The sequence below is a fragment of the Sarcophilus harrisii genome, chromosome 2 (genome assembly GCF_902635505.1).
Source record: "Sarcophilus harrisii chromosome 2, mSarHar1.11, whole genome shotgun sequence".
NCBI lineage: Eukaryota > Metazoa > Chordata > Mammalia > Dasyuromorphia > Dasyuridae > Sarcophilus > Sarcophilus harrisii.
In genome coordinates, this window is record NC_045427.1 from 407,884,741 (window position 1) to 407,906,600 (window position 21,860).

General features: G+C 39.1%; 1 protein-coding gene across 2 annotated transcripts in view; it reads right to left on the reverse strand.

Moving 5' to 3' along the window:
* The window catches only part of SH3PXD2B (SH3 and PX domains 2B), a 120,562-nt gene extending 103,231 nt beyond the window's left edge, over window positions 1-17,331 (reverse strand). For both annotated transcript variants that reach the window (XM_031953672.1, XM_031953671.1), the window contains exon 1: window positions 16,948-17,331. In XM_031953672.1, coding sequence (XP_031809532.1) covers window positions 16,948-17,019 — 72 coding nt within the window. In that variant the 5' untranslated portion in view covers window positions 17,020-17,331. The remainder of the gene's footprint in view (window positions 1-16,947) is intronic.
* Window positions 17,332-21,860: the final 4,529 nt, after the last annotated feature.

Sequence of the window (21,860 nt, forward strand, 5' to 3'; positions counted from 1 at the left end):
GGGGGTGGGGAGCGGGGATGAGGGGTCAGCCAAGGGCAGTTTTCCAGAAATGTGTGATGGACAAACAGTTTGAAACTGAATCATACATAGAGTGTATAAAGGGAGTTAGGTACAATAAAGCTGAAAGGTAAAGTGAAGCCATATTGAGAAGGGTTTTAAATCGTTAACATAGAATTCTATACTTGATTGTAGAAGCAATGGGAAGCCAGTGGAATTTAGGAATTTAGAGAGGGGGGTGACATGGCTGGATTTGTGCTTTAGGAAAATCATTTTTTTAGCTATGTGGAAGGAGAAAATCGAATGAAGAGTGATTTAAGGCAAAGAAATCAATTAGGAGACTATTGCAACAGTTTAGGAGGGAAGTAATATATTAAGGGCCTTAATGTGGTAGTCATATAAGTTGAAAGATATTTTGGAGACAGAATCAACAAGACTTGACAACCAACTGCATATGTGGACTCAGTCAATAAATATTTATTAAGTATTGACTATGTGTCAGGCATTGTGCTAAGCATCAGGAATACAAAGAAAGGTAAAAGTTCCTTTTTTTAAGCAGCTCACAATCTAATGAAGAGAAAACAAGCAAACAATGGGAAATAATCATCCGAGAGAAAGCACCAAAATTCAGGGGAATGAGGAAAGGCTTCAAATACAAGGTGAGATTTCAGTGTGACTTGAAAACAGAAGGCAGAGAAAATGGAGAACATTCCAGGCATAGGACAGAGCCAATGGAATTCCCTATAGTTAGGACATGGTGACGTGTAAAGTATAAAAAGACTGGAAAAGTAGCAGCGGGAGCAGAGAGATAGGATATGAAGAGATATGAATGGCAAACAGAAGATTTTAAATTTGATCCTAGAAGTTATAGAAAGACTTTGGAAATTACTGAGTAGAAGGAAGGGGTGGCATAATAAATTTTGGGAAGATCACTTTGACAGGTGAATAGCTGGTGGCATGGAATGGGGAGAGACACAGCTAGGAGACCAATGAGAAGACTTCTAAAATAGTTCAGGAATAAGGTGACCAAAGTAGTATCAGTATCAGAGACGAAATTGAGGAGTCAAAGATGACTAGGATTGTAAACCTAGGTGACTGGAAGGATGATGGCACACTAAAGAGAATTTGGGAATAAGTATGGCTTTGGGGACAGCGAGATGGCTACAGTGGATAGAGCACCAGTCTTGAAGTCAGGAGGACCTGAGTTCAAATTCAGCCTTGCACACTTACTAGTTATGTGAACCTGGGCAAGTCCCTTAACTCCAAATGTCTCCAAAAAAGTATGGATTTGAAAAGGAGGAAAAGATAATGAATTCTGTTTTAGATGTAATAATGCCTATGGAACATTTAGGTGAAAATGTCAAAGATGATGCATGAGAGAGATCAGATATGGCTATACATATTTGGGAGGAGGGATCAAATATATAGAGATGATAATTCATCACTCAATTAACTGATTAGGTCACCAAGTGAAAGTACAGAGAGATAGTCTTGAGATGGTTAACAGATGGGGGTGAATATAAATGATGGTGTTGTTATTGTGTTGTCCTTTGTTCTAAAGAAGACCATGACATCAGGAAGAAGATATCATAACTTCTAAGTGAGCTGAATTTGAATGAGGGAGAGCAGAGCAAAGTCACCAGCCTCACTTTCTCCTTCAGTGCCATCTAGGTCCACTGGAAAAATATAAATCAAGATGATGGGGGAAAGTCCTGCATAGTGAGTTAGAAAAAAGGAAATGGAGAAAGATTGTTTAGACAGGTAGGAAGAGAACCAAAAGAGCAGTGTCATAAAAATCTAGAGCAGAGAGAGTCATCAACAGTACTATGGTGTGAAAAAGTCAAGAAAGATGAGGACTGGAAAAAAATTACCATCAGATTTGACCATCAGATCCCTGATACTTTGGAAAGAATGAAGGTTGGAAGCCAAAATATAGTGAGACAGTAGAGGCAATGAGTGTAAACAACTTTTTTTTCTAGCATTTTGACTGAAAGAAAATAAAGACATAGGATGATAGCTTGAAGAGATAATAGGGTCAAGTGAGGTTGAGTTTTTTTTTTTAATTATATTTTAAAAGATGGGAAAAATCTGAGTATATTTGTAGACAGCAGAGAAGGAACCAGTAGATGGAAAGATTGAAATTAGAGAGTGGAAATGTCTGTGGGAGCAATCTGCCTGAGGAAGCAAGAGGAGATGATACCTAAATTTTAAAACATTAGAATGTTAGCTAGGAAAATGGCCTTAGAGATCATATAATTCAACCCTATCCTTTTACAGAAGAGGAAACTGAGGGTCTGAGAGATGAAATCAGTTTCTAGTCAGCTGCTTCTTTTCTGGTATTGAAAGGATTGTACCACTCTAAGAGTGTTTAAAAATGGGAGGGGAAAAGAGGATAAACTGGAGAAAGACACTTAATCCCATCCTGATCCACAGTTCTTTCTCTTTTCTCTGTCTCTAATATTTTCTGTCTGTCTGATTAAACTAAATCCAACTTTGTTTTGTTATTTTACTGTTTTGTGTCTTCATCCCTAACAAGATTATAAACTTCTTGAAGAAATTCTTATCAACTCCTCTACAGTGTCAAGCTTATGTTGCTTTAAAAAAATCTGTTGAAATAAGTTTTTAAAAAAGTTTCTAAATCCTTGAGGAAGGAAGAAACTGGAAAACAGAGAAGACAAAATTGTTTTACTAAATACACATTGTGTATTTGTGGTACCTTCTTTTTTTTTCTTTCTCTAGTGTAGCTTATATAGTCACCTTGGGTTCTTATAGTGTCCATATTACTAATACAACTAACTCTCAAGGTCTTAGGAGGTAACCCTGAGATGGGGGAACAATAATTCTGCTACTTACAATTATAGTTGCTGAGCAACCATAGTTGTGCTTCCCATTTATCCTATCAACAAAGATGACATTATTAACTCAATTAAAATTTTTTTTTATCATTAATTCTGTCAGAAACATTAACCACACAGAAGGCAATGCAAGATCAAATATAACATAACATTTCACCCATGAACCTGAGGTACATGAACACCAGTGTTCAAGTATTCACAAAAAAGTGTGGGTACAAATTTATAGAACTATAGCAGGGAGCTCAAGAAGTAAGGAAAACCTGTCCAGGGCAACTCACAACTTTGGAATATGAACCCTGATGTTTTTGATTTTCTTTACAAACAACACACTGATTGTGGGGTCTCTCCCCTCTTCTGATGTGTTAGGGATACTCTTCTTCTGGGCTTCTTAAGCAATGTCAAACTTTTTTCTTTCTTTTTTAAAGCAAAACAGAACCTTTAGCTTGGACTGCGGAGTCTTTCTAAGTCAGCTTCCTGGACTGGACTCTGAAGGGTTCCTACTTTTCACCCTACAGATGGAAAGGTAGAAGCTTTCTCTTCTAATGGCCTTTTCAAAGTAGCAGAGCTTTTTCTTCCAATAAACTTTTCTAAGAAGTGGATAGATGGCAATATAGGCCCTTACTGTGGCCGAGTTCTGAGGTTACTTCTTGACCTGGCTCTTCTCAAACCCTCCAGAATGTCTGCTTTTAACAATTTACTTTCCAAAGCAGAGCTCCTTGTGTGAAACAATTCACTTCTATCTTATGGGAAGATCCCACATTTTTTTGAGCTAAACTACAATTAAGCAATACACAATTTCCCCATTCTCCAAACAGGTCTAGGTATTAGGAGTTCCCAACTATTGATCTCAACTTCCTCATACAGTTCTTATGGAGCTTGGATAACACATTGCACTTAGCCTTGAGAAAGTACTTTTGTTTGATGGACTGCCTTTTCAGTGTTTCTCATGCAACTTTCTGTCCCCTTTCTACCAATAAAATTGTGCCAGTCAGAAAGGAGGATACCATCCTACACAAATAAAATTGAGAAGCAATAAATGCAGTGAACTTTCTGATGATGGGAGGCATGAGACAAGACACAAAGAGAGACAACATAATGAAACAAATTAAGGAGAAAATCAAAATGCTAAAAAAAAAAAAAAAATTGAAGATGGAGAAGTCACTTTGAGGAAGAAGGGGAGCCAGAAAGGCTTATTGGGTAAGGTGAAACCTTAGTTGGGCTTTGAAGAGCTGAAGAGACTTTAACAGATGATGAAAGGTCAGGAAGGACCGTGTTATCAAAGACACAGAACTGGATGACTAGGAACTCTCAGTTTGAAAATAAAGGATAAATGCCATCTAGGGGAGGGGTAGAGGGAAGGAGGGGAAAAGTTGAAATAGAAGTTTTTGCAAGGGTCAATGTTGAAAAATTATTCATGCATATGTTTTGTATATAAAAAGCTATAATAAAAAAAAAAGAAAAGAAAAATAAAGGATAGAAGTAGTCCAGTTTGAGTAGAATACAGAATATACAAAAAGGAATAGTATGTACAAGGACACATAAAGGGCAAAATTGTACAAGTCTTTGAATGCCACCGTCAAGCATTTTATACACTATTCAATAAACAATGTGGATCAATGAAAGTTTTTGAGCTAAGGAGTGACATTTTAATTGCTGTTATAGAAATGTCAAAATCCAGACATGATCTATAAGTAAAAGTATTCCTCACCTGCTAAGATTATAGAAATAAACTCTTAAGACACACAGAAACTTGCAAAATGAACTAATATATATAGAATAAACCCAGGATCAGATAAAAAATCCAGATCAACTTATATCAGGGCTTGAGATCAGTTTACTCCATGCCTTAAAGCAGTACACCACAGTTAAGACAGCTGTGCTGCCTTATTCTCTATTCTAAATCTCTTGCAATTTCTTCTTCACCACTGGGGATAAGGTATCCCTTCTCAGACCGATTCAAAGAACAAGTTTGAGAAGAATCGTCATGATAATGCTGATTCACCTCTTCCTTTTACTCCCTTACATTCATCTAAATCCTATCCAATTCATTTCTCACTTCCTACCTGAAGCTGTTCCTTAACACCAGCGCATAGTGATAGCGCCTTTCTCTAAACTCCTTTTGCACTTTTCATTTTTGTGGCACAATGTAATACTTCCAAGAAGTGATAATGGTTACAGGGTCCTTTCCAGATCATCTAGTCCAATGCCCTCATTTAACAGATTAATAAACTGAGAATCAAAGAAATTGTGTGACTTTTCCAGAATCATGCAGGTAAGAAGGAGCAGATCAGAATCTAATTTCAGGTCCTCTGACTCCAAATCCAATGAACCTCATTAATCAGAACCTTAATTTTGAGATCTAGCTCTATTATGAATTGTGAGATACTGGCAAGCCACTGAACTTCACCTAGCCACAATGAGGTCATCTGATTAGTGGCTACTGGGTTCCCTTCCAATCTAAGTCCTAAATCTTGTCTGGTTCTCTAATGAGAATAGGGCTTATGAATAGGCCCTAGATCCTGTAAACTTATTGAAGGCAGGGCCTGCATCTTTGACTAATCATGAATCTTCCACAATTGCCTATGAACACTTACTGTATGTCCAGTGCTTGGCTGTATTGGTTTATGATTATGAACTCTACCCCAAACCTTCCTAACAACGTTCCCATTTCCCCTTTACCTTTCTTTTATTTTAACTGGAGATTGACTTTCCCCTTCCCTCCAATCCTATTCCAGCCAGAGGGAAACTAGAATCCCTATGCCATTCTGACTCAGAGGTTCACTCCCACCTTCTAGCTGGCCACTCCCTGCCTTGTAAGGGCAGACATCCCAGGCTGAGCCTCAACATGTTGTCACCCTCAAACAAAAATTGAGCTCCTTGAGAGTTAAGTCTGTCTTCATCTTCTTTCTCTTTCCCTAACACTTAGAATAGCACTGGTCACAATTCTGGCATACAATAAGGACTTAAATATTTCATTCATTGATTCACTCACTCATTTCTTCAACTAAGTTAGAGAAACTCCTGTAAGTGGTAACTCTGAGATAGTGAGATAATGGCAGAGAAGAGAGCTTACTTTAATTCTTTTTCTCTAGGATACATTTCCCAGAGCTTTCTCTCTTCACCAACCAAAGAAAGTCCTGGGTCTGGAATTCTAGCCCACTCCAAGTCCCACCCTTAGTGTTTGCAGCTGGTTGGGGTAATGCAAGGAAAGCAGTTTGGTGTGGGGAATGGGATAGAACATCTAATTTGTGGCAAAAACCCTGGCTTGAAGCATGCTAGCCAAGATACAGTCAAGGGGCGATGACTCAGCTGTGCCTGCCCCTCTACCCATTATCCTCTCTGATCACTGGAAATATTAAAGAGCTCTGATTCCATATAATTAACAGCCTTTGTGACTCCCCTGGCTCCCAAGCAATCCATGCCAATGGGCCTGACCCAATTATTTCCAGGACTAGAATGGGGCTTCTGAGCAGCAAGAGAGGGTACCAGAATTGGGTTCCATGGCTCTACCTTCTCAGGGCATTATCCCAAGGAAAGAACACACTTAAAATGAGGCAGTTGCAAAAAATAACAGTGATTGCCATCATTCTTACAAACTTCTAGGTCTGGCCATATACTTGGCATAATCTTCAACTCCAGGCTTATCAGATCAGTTCCAAAGAGATATCTCCCAACCAAAGAGATGACACAGTTGGCACTCATTCCTGTAGTTAGCTTGTTTTAGGCAATTCGAAGTTCTCTTTCTCTAAGATTCTAAGATTCCTGAGGATGGAGATGGAGGAAGAGGTAAACTTCAATTACATGGCTTCAAGAGCCACTCTTTCTACAGAGCCCCAGATGCAATGAACTAGTCACTGAAAGTCTATTTAAGGTGACCAAACACTAAATCTAGAAGCTCCCTCAGTTTCAGGATTTTTAATTCCCCCTTTTAGATATAACATTTTGACTCAACTCAACCAGCCTTTTAAAAGCACTTACTATGTGCAAACCCCTTTTTACATAAATGCTAAAGAAGCAAAAATAAAAATAACATAGTCCCTGCTCTTTAGGAACTTCCAGTCTAAGGGGAAAAGGGGAGAGAAAATCACACACACACACACACATACACTCACCTTTATAGAATAAAACAAAGAATATGGCCGGGGTAAAAGAGATCCAAGAAAAATAAAACAAGAACTTTAAGATGGAGATCACTTATAGATAAATATGGTGGTGGTAGTAGTACAGTATATGGCATGGTGAGGAAGGCTTCATGTAAGAGATTGGGCCTTGAAGAAACTGGAAGACTTTAATAACTGGGGAGAAAGAGATAAGCCAGAACACAATTCATGAAAGAGAATGTTATTCCAGAGAATGAAAAACAAATTAGATCTAAATTGGAGAGCACTGAATGCCAGTGTTAGAAGTTAAAAACTTTATTAAGTATACAATAGGGAACAACTAAAGGTTTCTTGTAGAGCGATTCAATTATAGTACATATTAGAAAGAATACTTGGGCATTAGTAAAGGGTTGGGTGGATTGCTTAGAAAGAATGTGGTCAGCTATGACAATAGTCAGATTAAGAAGAACTAATGATATGAACAAGGTCTCTTGCATTGGAATCATTAGATTAGGGAAATATTATGAAGATAGAAATAACAGCAATTGACAACTGATTGGAGGTATGGAATGAGGAAAAAGGGGGAGGAAATCAAAGAATTCTTTTTGTGCTTGTGAGTCATCCTACTCATTACTGGGTTGATTAGTGGAGAAAAACATGAAAATCATTTGCCTGGACTCCCCTTCTCTGCATTTTAAATGCATCTCATTTTATCAGAATTCAAGAATGCTTATCCACAGAAGCCCCAGTCACAAAAATTGCATACAGAAGATCTTTGAACTCGACCCATACTTGAACTGGATAGTTAATCGATGTAGTAAATCAAGGAGAGGATAGTGGCCCCTCTGCAAATTAAACTGAGGAAGTACAGTTGAGGATTGAAAGGTGGGAAGTTCCACAGTGATTATTAACAAGCTATGACTACTACCAGGCCTTCTGGCAAATGTCCATCCTGATTCTACCACCACCAATGTGAGAAGGCTTTGTCAGAAAGACCTTCTTCTGCAGGACCACAAATTACTATTCAATGGTCATTGAAGGCAGTCCAGGAAGAGAGTGAAACTAGATAGGCTGCTGCTCTTTTAAGAGCCAATACTAGCCTACATTAATAACAACAGTGTTCATGAGTCCTTCCAATATTACTCCTGCTCCACTGTATATCTTAAAAGATAGAGGTCCATTGATAATTAAAATCATAATATAATAAAAGTCAGGAGAGAACAAGATCAGGTATCTTTCATAGCTATAGCTAGAGATAGACTTCTTACTCAAACAAGAAACAGAATCAATCACAAAAAGTAAAAATAATCATTTTTAATTAAATGAAATTAAATGCTTTAATTTGAAGAAAACTGATGCAATTCAAATATGAAGGGATATGTTCTATTAGAGAAAAAAAATTGGCAATAAGTATTTCTGATAAAGATCTAATATCTAAGATACAGAGGAAATTGTTATTACTATTGTTGAGCTATTTCAGTTGTGCCTGACATTCTGTGGTCCCATTTGAGGTTTTCTTAACAAAAATACTGGAGTGGTTAGCCATTTCCTTCTCCAGCTCATTTTACAGTTGAAGAAACTGAGCTAAAGAGGGATAAGTGACTTGGCCAGAGTCACTCAGCTAGTAAATGTGTGGGGCTGAATTTGAACTCAGATTTTCTTGAATCCAGGGCTAATACTCTATCCACTGTGCCACCTTGCTGTCCTGTGGGGAACTAGCACAAATATAAAGACCAGAAACTATTTTATAAAGATTAAATAGTCAAAAGCTATAGTTTTCAAAAGAACTGCAAGTTATTAACAACCAAACATTAAAAAAAAAAATTGGCCCCAAGCAAGCAGGAAGAGGGGGAAAAAAAATCAAAACAACTGAGTTTGTTCACATTCAGAAAAACTGGCAAAGATAAGAAGTGTTGGAAGGGCTATGAAAAGGCAGGTACACTGATAACATTATTGGTGGAACTGTGAATTGCTCTAACCATTGTGAAAAATAATTTGATATTATGCTAAGAATATGACTAAAATGTTCATACTCATAGATTTAGAAACTATCCTGCTAGATATATAATCCAGGAGGATTGGGGATAGGAAAGGTTCCATTTATACCAAAATATTTATAGTGCTACTTAATCTAATAGTAAAAAACTAGAAACAAAGTAGATGACTGTTGCCTGAGGTGTGATTAAACAATCTGTGAGACATGAACATAACAGAATGTTACTATGATATAAGAAACAATGATTATTTAGAATCCAGAAAAGCAAAACTAGGAAAACCACATATAATGACTACCACAATGTGAATGGAAAACAGAACAAAAACTGAATACTATGAAACTATAATGACCAAAGCTGACCTTAAAGAAAAGCAATGAGGAAGCACTTCTCTCCCTTCTTAGTAGAAGGGTGGAAGAATAAGGGTGTGGAAAAGTACAGTTAATCTTAGATTTGTTTGATGTATTGGTTTTGCTAGATTTTAAAAAAATGTCTTTTTTTATTCTCATAAGGCTCTTTGGGAAAGGGAAGGGAATGGGATACATGGGAAAATGAAAGATATTAAAAAACCCAAAAGATCAATAAAATTTTTAAGGAGTTTGACAATTTTTAGTTGATAATAATTGGATTGATGAGTCATGATATCTGGCATTTGTATAGGACCTGATGGTTTACAAAGAGTTAAATAAATTACACACATATGATCATGATAAGCAATTTAAAGAACATTAGTAATCTCCAGTTGGGGAGAGTTTGAATCTGTTGCTCATTACTTGGAAAACCTTAGCTATGTCCCTTTCCTTGTCTATAAGATGAAAGAGTGCGTCTAGAGGACTTTTAAGATCTAACTCTAATCCCATAATTATGATTATCAACTCCATGGGCTAGGTAAGACAGCTGAGACTGTCCCATTTAACAGATCATCAAGTTGAGGCTTACAAAGATCAGGCAAATTTTCCAAAGATAATAAGTAGCAGAATCAGGATCTAAACTCAGGTTCTTTTCACTAGAAGTCCAGTGTTTTCTCTGCCCCATCATAGGTGCCTGCTACATAATGTTAAATCCATACATAATCCTGTCTTACATAAAGACCATGGACTACAAATTCATCGTCAATAGGAGATGTGCCTAATGGTTTTTTTCTAGCAGTGAGAAGAGACTGGTTGCATTGAACCAAACTGGTTCAATGAGGGCATTGATGAAAAAGTAGATCAAATGAGATCTTATTTGTTAATATATATATATGCTTAGCACTTAAGAGACAATATATATGCATCTTATTCTGTTCCCTTCCCTTCCATGTCATTCTCATGTTTTTGAATGGTTCATCTTATCCCTGATAGCATACCTTAATAACAGCACATATTTATAACCAATTATAGATCTGGTTAGGTATGGACTTTATGGCTGCAAACCAGAGTCAAGATAACTTGGAGTGTGAACCCTAACCTCCAGTGGCTGGCTGGTTGGTCTTATTAACACTCTTGTAAGCTACCAACAGTAAAAATAAAAAGAATGAGAAATCCCCAGTGATAACAAACCATCAGGGGCAACTTAGTGGTTATAGTACAGAATGTAAGGCCTGGAGTCAGGAATAGCCGAGTTCAAATCCAGTCTCAGACACTTATTAGCTTTGTGTACCTAGGAAAGTCAGCTAACCCCTTTTTGGCCAAGTTTTTTTCAGTTGTAAAGTAATATTAATAACAATACCTAGGGCTGTAGGAAGATTCAAAGGACTTAGCACAGTACCAACCACATAGTTATTGCTTATTTCTCCAATCACCACTCCCCTACTTCCCTATTAAGAGGGTAAAGCCCTGCAGAGTCTTCCCAGAACCTTGGTACCCACAGCTTGCCACCCCAGTAACATAAGCCAGTCAGCTGAAATAATTTTAGAACTGGAAGCAACTTCAGAGATTGCTCTGAACTTTATACATAGTAGGTACTTCAAAGATATTTTGAATGAATGAATGTTTTACTCCAAATCTCCCAATTTACAAATGATAAAATCAAGGTCCATAGAAGTACATGGTCTGTCCAAAAGCTCATAATTATTTTGTAATATTTGAGAGTGGAACTCAGATCCATAGACCCCAAACATGATTCTTTCTCCCTTCATAACTAGTAGGCGCTAGACTTTCTCTCCCCCATTTAAAGAGCTCAACATGGAAAGCTTTTACAGGTCTGCGTTAAAAAAAAAAAAAAAAAAAAAAAGCCTCGTTCAGTATCAAACTACAAGGAAGTTAGGATTACTTAAATAAAGCCTCTAAATACCCACATCAATAAATCAATAAACCTTTAGTACTACTAAATTCCAAGGCACTGTACTAAGTACTAAGCATAAAAAGACAAAAAATGAATTAATCCTGTCTTCAAGGAGTTTACATGGGGGGGGGGGGGGGGGGGGGGGGGGGGGGGGGGGGGGGGGGGGGGGGGGGGGGGGGGGGGGGGGGGGGGGGGGGAGATAAAAGTACAGATTTAAATACATACAGAATACAATCAACATGAGTACAAAGCATATTAGGATGGAAGAGTACTAGTAACTAGTAAGTGGGTGGAGACCGGGGAAGAGGAAGATCAGGAAAGGCTTTACAAAGTTTTTTTTCTTCCACCATTCTTAGAACTCTGAATTGGGAAGTTCCACAACTGTTCTGCACCTAGCATTCTCAAACCTTCTCTGGAAGTCTGTCACACTTGAGAATCTCCTTGCAACACTCAGATAACAAGCGAGATAGAAAATAGTATGAAGAGCTGGATGCAGTGATTTCAAATCTATTTTTCATTATGTTTTTTTCTTTTAAATTTAATTTAATCAATTAAAATCTGTCTACTCTCCTCCAGTCTCCCCCTCTTGAGAAAGAATGGAAAACAAACCCCTCTTTAAAAAATGTATAATCTGCCCCGCTCCCCCCCCCCCCCCCCCCCCCCCCCCCCCCCCCCCCCCCCCCCCCCCCAAGCAGGGCTCCATCTCTCATTGGCCATGACAAAAAAAAAAGTCTCCACTTGTACTATCAGGAGGTTGGAGTACATTTCATCTTAAGTCACTTGGAATTATAATTGGTCATTGCATTGATCACAGTTCCTAGGTCTTTGAAAGGGGTAATTTTTATAATTACTTTGTTGTTACTATATAAATTATTCTAGCTATGCTCACTTCATTTTGTAATAGTTTATAGCCTTCCCAGATTTCTCTGAAATCATCCCTTTCTCTCTCTCTGTCTCTCTCTGTGTATTTTTAAAGCTCAAACAATTATTGTTTCATTTTGTCTTCCACAGATACAAACCAGTCTTGGGAAGAACTCATTTAGAAAGAAATAGTCCTTTGGGTGCATAAAGCATGCAAGAGCCGTCTTGAACCTGTGAGACAGAACAAAACTCTTCTGTCTCCTAAGATCCCTTGTTCTCCAAGTGTTTGACTCACTATCTGGCAGATCCAGAAGAGGCCTATGATTTCTAAATTTAAACTATTAATTTGTAACCTAAGACCATTCTTACCCATTGTAACCAGATATCTTAGAAACTATATTCATAAAAACCCAGAATACCAAAATTAAAAGAACTCTTAAGTCATTAATTAAGCAGCTTTGATTTAATTGAGTTCATTTAATTTGGAATCAAATGTTTTAAGTTCTATGTGTTATAGTAGAGTGCTAGACCTGTAGCCTAGAAAACTTGAGTTCAAAACCTGCCTAAGAATATTGTGACCTTGGGCAAATGACTCTTTCATTGGGTCTCAGTTTCCTTTTCTGTAAAATGAGAAAAATGGTCTATTTGACATCTAAAGTCCCTTCAAATTCTAAATCTACAATTCTAGTCCGTTTCTTCCTTTTATTTTACAGATGAAGAAATGGAAAAACAGACATATTTCCAATTCTGAGGGACTTGGAACACTGAGAATGAATTCTTTATCACTGTTGCTGTTCAGTCATTTTTCAGTCTTTGTGACTGAAACTTCCCTTTGGGGATTTTATTGGCAAAGATACTGTAGTGTTTTGCCATTTCCTTCTCTAGCTCATTTTATAGATGAGATGACTGAGGTAAAGAGTTAAACGACTTCATCAGGATCATAAAGCCAACAACTATCTGAGATTTATTTGAACTCAGAACTTCCTCACTCCAGACCTAGAACTCTATCCAGTGTGCCTCTCCTCTATCAGTATCCCCTATGCACACATACACCATGTGATGGATTTATAATTTGTATAGATGATTCATGACATAGGTGATTCATTGTAGTTTCATGGGCATAGATAATTCCTAGGTAAGGAAATTCCTTCTACCAATGAAGAGTATCAACTTCTTTGCAAGTTACATAGTAGCAGAGTTACCTAGGATGCCAAGAAGTTAAGTGCCCGTCTACTATGCCACTAATGATATATATTTAATACTTGTAAAATTACCTTAATACAGAGATATCAGATACTGGCTCCCAATATTTCTGAGTTTGGCCTGAACCACATCAGTCCACATTGGGAAATATTTAACAAAATAAATAAAAATACAATAAGACAAAAATAATGTTAATCTGTAGTTTTCTTAGTCAATATATCCCCTCAGAAATCCTTAGGTATAATTTAGTGACCCCTCTGTCTCCTGAGTTTGAAAGCATTGCCTTAATAAATCCCCAATGTGGGTCCTTCCTCAGTCAGTACAGATGATCACTAATACCAGCCTTCTATTCTTTGTGAAATAGGAGAAAATTTCCAAAATATTAGGCAGATCCTTTGTGGAGAATTTATAAAAGAGCATTGGTAAGAATCTTAGATGAAATGACTTAAAAGTAACATTTTTAAAAAAAATCCAAGATATTATAAGAGGATATTGGAATCATACCAGGATATTGTAAGACAACAAAGAAAGACAACGACAATGAACAAGTAACCTGGGGTTAGTCCAGACTCTTGGGCCAATAGTAAATGGGTACAGTAGGGAAGACCCCACTCCATTTGATACCAAACTCAAACTCTAGGAATTTGGCCAGAACCAAACCAACCTCAGGAATGTAACATGCCAAATAATTCACTGCCTTTGGCTGTCTAGGGTGCTTCCTGCTCTACATCAGTTTTCTCCCCTCTCATGTTCAGAGCACCAGCACAGGACATAGTTTTTCTATCTCTTGGGTACAGGCTTCAGTTGAAGCCCAATTCTCTTTGTTTTCTCCACCTTTATAAAATCAAGGAGTTTTCTTTTTTAACCCATGGTATATAGTGGAAAGCTTGATGACTTTGGAAATAGAAAACCTGGTTGTTCAAATCAACCTTCTGACACAACCTGTATGATCAGTTTCTTTATTTGAAAAATAAATAGGTTGGACAAGACAGTCTCTGAGGTTCCTTCAGATCTAAAGCTAGGATCCTAACATTAGAGTTCCTAAAATGAAATGGAGAAAGGCAAACTCCAAATAAAACACATAATCAAGAGAGTTCTTGTGTACATTAAATCTGTGTTCTATGGGTGTTAGCAACACCCTAACCGGCAAATCCAAGAGAAAGACTGAGATCTTTCCCAAATGACTGATAACAGATAAATTGGCTTAGGAAAAAGATCCTATCTAATTGATCTAGTTTCCTCTAAGAGACCAGGGAAACTTGGCAAGGCACTAAACCCAGAAATCCCTTTGCTTCTGGGTAGAGGATGATGTCATAAAGAAGCAGAATCTCCAGGCCGGTTTCTAAAAGACTTGGTTAAAACTGGGAACCAAGGCTGATTGTTTTACAAATTGATGAGGGGGAAAAAAGGAACAATGGAAGTTTGGGGATCTCACCTAGCTCTAATCAGGGAAAAAAAACATCAGGAAGAATGGTAATGATCAGATTGATTCAAATAACCACAAAGTCCAAAATAAGCAATTACTAGCTACAGGTTAGTTCAAGCATACACACCAGGAGTGGTCATTATTTGATTTTTTTTTTTAAAAGAGGTAATTCACTTTAAAGCTGGAGTCATAGGGCTAAAATCTATTTAAAGATGCCACAGGTCCAGGAAGTAGACACTCACTACCCTTGAGGGCAGAGATTGCAGAGTCTTTTGTCAGCAGTATCTACAAAGCTTTAGTAATAAGCTACGCTCATAGTAGGTTCTTAAATAAATGTTCCCCAAATTGAATTGAATTTAGCTAAGAACCAAATTACTTCTGCAGCCAATAATAACACAATACAATCTTTATTCCAAAAAGCTCAAAGCATATTCACCTCCTCTGAATCCTCTCAGAATCTTAAGTAAATTTAAAGGCACTCATTAAAAACATAGATATCACGTACATATAGGCAAAAAATTTATACATTCACTCAGAAAACATTGTTAAATTTATTCAGCCAACGCCCTTCTTCTCTATTCTATGGCCCATTGTTTCTACTTCTTTGTCAGTCTCTCTCTCTCTCTCACCTCCCTCCCTCCTCTTAATACAAAGTGTGTTATTCTCTTTTAAAAATTCCTACCTAATATCTCATTCTACTACTATTATACCGTAGTATACTACTGATATACTACTGATGCCAGTCCATTTCCTTCATGAGGATGATAGAACCTGTAGATTGATGATAGAACCTGTAGCCCCTTCCATTCCATCAGTCCCTGTCCCTCCCAAGAAGAGTCCATATATATGACTTCCAATCTCAGCTTACTCCTTATCCTGTCCCAAATATATCCAAGATGTTCTTGCTACCAAACATTAGGATAAAAGATAGACAGGTAGATATAGATGGATGGATATGTTTATATAGATAAATATACATGTATTATATATATATGTATGTATCTATATTATATATAAATATAATACATATATGTATATAAATATATACATATATACACTGCACACAAATGCACACTCTTAAACACATGATGGGGCTTCCACATTCAGACCTAGGACATCATCCACTTTCTCCTAATATCCAAACTTTATGTGCTCCTTTACCACGTTGTGCAAGCCTCACACTGCTTTAACATAGGGCACAGGAAAGAGCATTCAACTGAGAGTCTAGAGGCCAGGATTCCAGTTCTCACCCAGTCATTGCTTCATTGTGGGACCTTGATCCAGTCACTTCCTTTCTCCAGATCTCAAATTTCCTCTTTTCTAAAATAGTATGTGTGAACCAGACTAGATAATCCCTCCCAGCTCTTAACATTATATGAATCTATGTTTCCCAGGATCAACCCCATTTTATAAACGTGGAAATTAGCTGCTGGACAAGCTTCTGTTTTAAACAAAACCCAAAGTGATGGATCTGTCTTTTATTTTGGGGAAAGACGATTATCTCATTGCCAGCCACCTCCTTCATAATCGTGAGCTGAGTCCTCTAAAACCTTAAGGAATAAAACTTTTTATAGGCAGGGGGAAACGATGTCCTGAGAGTCCCTGGACAATAAAGAGATATAAAAGCTAACACACACATCTGCTCTGGACAACAGCTTTATATATTTCTCTCTCTCAAGAGATAGAGTGATAGCAGGGCCACCCCCGCCCCTTTTTCTTCTCTCTCTCTTTTTTTAAAAAATAGTGACAATGATGTTAAAAACAGCACCAGCCCGAGCCCAAGCCAAACTTCTTGTGTAATGTTCAGCACACGAGTAGCAAAACAAAAGGCCACTCACTCACCGCCTGAGAGGCAAAAAGATAAAGAGGGACATAAACCTAGAGCAGAGGGCAGGAGAAGTTTTAAACCGCACCCCCTCCCCCCAAAAGAAAGGCATTTGGTATTTTCTACAATCCCCCCAGCCAGCAGCACCGGGAACAGCAGACTAGTCTTACGTGTGCAGTGTTTTTTTCTTACATCTCGGCTGGGCTGGATCCCCCACAACTGGAGAGGACTGACCACCCACCCATGTGAGGTGGAAGAAAAAGAAGCAATCACATTAGATCCAGAGGTGGCCAGTCCAAGCTACCAGAGGCTCGGGGAGGGAAGAAGAGGGAAGGGAAGAAGAGGGAAGGGAAGACAAGGGGAGGGCAGGGGGCTCGCGGTGAAAGGACAATGTAGCTCGCTGGCCCGCTCGCTCACTCACATAATGCTTGTTGGGCACTCGCCGCTTTTGCACGTCCAGGACTTTCACCTCCACGATACTCCGCCGGGGCATGGCTCCCTCAGTCCGGACCGGCCCCCAGGACAAAGCACCGATTGCCCCTGGTCCACCTCCTCTGGCGGCTACGCACGTACGGGAGTGGGATCTGGAGCTGGAGCTGGAGCTGGACACAGCGCGCGGGGAAGAGCTCAGCTCGGCGCACGGACCACATGCAAGGCTCTGCCGGGCCCAGGGAAGCTGGAGAGAGCCCAGGAGGCGACGCGAGTGACTCTCAGGTTGCTGCTAGCCAGGAGAGAAGGCGCAGCAGCGGCAGCCAGCGGCCGCGGGCCCCAGCGCCTCCGCCCCCGCCGCCCCCGCGCTAGCTCTCCCCTCCCCTGCGCTGCCCAACCCAACCGAGCCCTCCCCGCCACCACAGTCCTTTCCAGCCCCAGCGCGCTCTCCCCTCCTCTTCCCCCTCCTCTCCTTCTCCCTGTCCCGAAGCTGCTGATGGAGGACGGCTCCAGCCCTCCCTAGGCAAACCGAGTAGCCTATCCCACTCCGGCGAGGCGGTAAATTACGAGCTCAGAGCCAGCCCAGTTCTTAAAGGGGCCGGCTAGGCGACTGCTGCTCCCAGACCGAGAGGAAGAAGTGGAATCCCATCCTCTGCAGCCGCGCCCCCTTACTCCCTCTTCTCCCCACCCCCACCCCCCACCCCAATCCCAACCTAGCTCGGACTGATTCTTGCTTGGTGGAATCTTTATTTACAACTAAGCACTACTGGCCCCTCCAGTTCGCACAGACCCACCCCTTTCCCAAAAGAAGAGTCTGGGTCACCTGGGCTCCCTTCTTATGGTGGCTAGATAGGAGATAGGAGCTCGCTTCTCCCTCGAGGCAAGAGAAGAGCCATCCGATAAGCACCCTGCGATGCGCACCCCGAAAATGCACACTCCCTTTGTCCCCAAATCCTGGTTGCACTTGCCACCCCTCTAAGGCTTAGTCGTTAAAAGGTTCCGAAATCAACTAGACTTGAAAAAGGCGGGGAGTTGGGGGGGGAGGGGAAGGGTGATGGAGAGACAGGTAAAGAAATCCTGGTCTTTTAGGCAAAGGCTCCTAAAGTGAATATTGAGGCACAGTTTTAAATAGAACCAGGAACTGAAACTAGGGCTTCCAGATACCGCTTAGTCTAACAGTTCTTGGACATGAGCAACTCCTCTAAAGGGTCAAGTCTGGATGACAGAATTGTTTGGATGAGTTTGGTCCTTGACCCCATTGCACCTTTCCCTCAGGTCCCACACCGGTGACTCAGGGTCTCCCTACCTCTCCACCTTCCTTTGGGAGCCTTTGTCCCTGCGAAGTGAAAGCTCTGCTAAACAGCCTTTCCCCCTCCCCCATTTTCCACAGTTGGTAGTAAAAAAGATTTCATATTCTAAATTGAAAATGACTACAGCACAGAGGGCAATGGTGAGGGAAATAATGGGTGTGAGCAGGCTGCAGTGTATAATCAATAAGGAACTTCAAAGGAGAACTGGAGTAAGATGTCATCTGGGAAATATATAATGGGAAGAGAGATGGGTGGGTTGGATAGTGAGGAATGACAGATGAATAGTCAGTATGCTCCATTGGTACCCTCCTGATATCAGGAGAAAGTGAGAAAGGACTTTAGTATGTTGGATAAATTGTCTGTGACAGACAAGTGGAAAAACATAGACAAGAGAGGCACAGAATATTCTGGTTTGCATCCTTGATAGAAATGAGATCACAAGTCCATCAGGTTATTGGAATATCCACATTTGCCCCTCCTTTGTTCTAACACTTGTGGGTTCAACCTGGCATTTCAAAAGTACTGGCATTTCTGATAACTAAATTTAGTACTTTAGCCCTTAGTAGTTTCTCTCTCTCTAAAATGAGGTAGCTGGATTAAATGATATCTAAAATTCCTTCTGGCTTTGGATTCCTGAAGAACTAACTTTCTGAACTCTAATACTTGGAAATTGAGTGGTTCCTGATTGTGACTTCTGTATAATAAAATATGTTTGCATTTCCTGGATACAATCCTGTGAATGAAAGGAATTGTCCAAAAGGCTCACCTTAAATACATGGCAGGTCAGGGGCTGGAGGGGTGGGAAACATATATAGGCAAGGGAAACATTTGCAACTCTTCAAATCTCTATATGAAGCTCAACTCTATGTGGCTCTTGAGTATGGATCAGGGCCTTTGGGGATTGTTGAAATTGCTCAGTATGCTAAAAATCCTGCTCTTTGGACAGAGTTCACTCATTTTACTCTTATTCTTCTTAGCACCAGCCAAACCCTTGTTAAAGAGGAAGAACTTTCTTTATTTGTTGAGATATTAGTCCTCCAGAAGACTGTAAGCCTCATGAAAATGGGTCTTTTAAAATTTTCCTTTGTATTGTGCAAATGCTCTGTACATAGTAGGTCCTTAATAGATATTTGTTGAGTTGTATTGACTTCTTATAGGAAACCTTTTCTCATTCCCCTAGTTGTTTGTGTTCTTGCCCTTAAATTATGTTATGTGAATATTCCACAATCCCTGCAAAATGTGAGTTCCTTAATAGCAAGGCCATTTTGTCTTAGTGTTCCTAGTACCTGACCTTGTACCAATCATACCTTAAATATTTTTAGTGGTGAGGGAGGGTCTTTCATTGGTAGAAGCAGTTACTGGCAAGAAAATTCCTTCTACCCCTTGTATGTAGACAATTAATCAACTTATTTTAAGATCAAAGATCTCTTAACTGGGAGTCCATGGAAAGGCATCACATAATTCATGAACTTTAATGGGGAAAAATTATATTTTTTTCCAGTGTAATTGTTTTCCTTTGTAATCCAATGTAATTTTATGTATTAAAAATATGATTCTGAGAAGGGGGAATTTATAGGCTTTACTAGAGTACCCCAGGGGTCCATGACCCAACAAAAAGTTAAGACCCACTGTTTTAGAGTGTTGGCTAGAAGTTAAATGACTTGTCCAGGAGTGCACACGCACACACACACATGTACACACAAAAGTTTCAGAATTGTATCTTGAACCCAGGTCATCCTGACTTGAGGGTGATTCTCTATCCAGTACAGCATGCTGTCCGAGTAACAAAAACAGTTATTGTTTAAGGGCTTACAAAGTATTAAGGACTGAAATCTAAAATAAAAAATAAGCAGTTCTTCATCTCAAGAAATGCATTTTTAATGAGGGAGATGACTTATAGTAGCATTAAATGCAAAGCTGAACAGAAAGGTTTGCTAATCTTTAGGCAAGCAGAAGGTATTGTATCTTCTTTTAATGGATGAATTGAATTGAATTGAATTGGGGACCAGCCAAACTTTTGGTTCCCACCCTTTAGCAGAAGATGCTAAAATTTATGCATCCTCAAAGATCATGGGATCTAAAGCTGGAAGGATCCTTAGAATAGTTCAGTCCCCCTGTATTATTATGGGTGAGAAAATAATGGACCAGAGATTTGAATGTTGTCTTTAAAGTAATTCATATGGCAAGAAAGATTTTGAATCCACCTTTTCTGCATTATTCAGGTCTCTGTATCATTGCCTTCCTTCTCCTATATTAGCATATTAGCTTTCTAGGAGAAAAAAGATCTAAGTTCTAATTCCTACCCCATCACTAACCAGCTGTATGATCTTTATTCCTTTGTCTGTTAAATGGTAGCAGTAGACAATATGATAGCTAAGTAGTATAACAGAATGCTCAACCTAGAGTCAGTAAGACCTGTATCCAAATCCAGTCTCAGACACAGGTAATTATTTAAAACCTCCCCACAACTATCTGCCTCAGTTTTCTCTACTGTAAATTGGGGATCATAATAGCACCTACTTCCTGGGCTGTTTTGAGCATCTGGATGCTTAATAAATGCTTATTGCCTTTTTTCCAGCTTGGAAGTTCTATGGTTCTAATGTATATTTGGAATACTCATTGTCTAACTGCTTATTGGCATCACCCCCATGTTAATAATATTTGTACCTCTTCTAGATGTTCTCGAACATTTTTCCCTTAACAAATTTATTCAGTAAAACATTTAATTCATTATATCCCATTATATAATTACTTTATCCATTCCATTTAATTTCTTCTTTTTGGATCAGCTGCTCATAGCCTGGCATCCTAATGGTCATATCTTGTATGACTCTTAGTCATATCCTTAGTTCTTGTCCTTACTTCTGGGCATCACAATGTCTTAGGAACTACAAACAGTCATATCCTCTCAAGTTCTCTCTCTCTCTCTCTCTCTCTCTCTCTCTCTCTCTCTCTCTCTCTCTCTTTTTCTCTCTCTCTTCCTTCCCTCATCTTTATTTCCTTCTTTTTCTCCTCTCTCCTTATTTCTTCCTTTTCTTCCTGTCTGTCTTTTTTGTTCTTTCTTATTTCTCCTCTTTCTTTCTTTTCTTTCCTTCTTTCCTTTCTTCTCTCCCATCCTCCTTCCTTCCCTCATTTCTTTCTTCTTCCTTCCTTCCTTCCTTCCTTCCTTCCTTCCTTTCCTTCCTTCCTTCCTTCTTTCCTTCCTTCCTTCTTTCCTTTCTTTCTTTCTTTCTTTCTTTCTTTCTTTCTTTCTTTCTTTCTTTCTTTCTTTCTTTCTTCCTTTCTTTCTTCCTTTCTTTCTTTTTCTTCAGAAGACAGGGATGGGAAACAATCTTAACTGGGCTTTTAAAAAAATTTCACATCCTGAGTCTCTGACTTTCTTCTAATGGGAAACCCTAACTTTGAGTCTAGAATCAAACCCTAACAAAACTGAAACCCCTTTCCTTTCCTTAATTTTAACATGGGCAAGAAACTATCCAAATCCAGATTTCAAGGATGACCTTGAACCTAACTATAGAGTTCTGTAGCTCTTACTGGTTTCATGCTTCAAATATTTCTTTTTCTTATATCCATAGTTACTTCATTACTTCAAAAG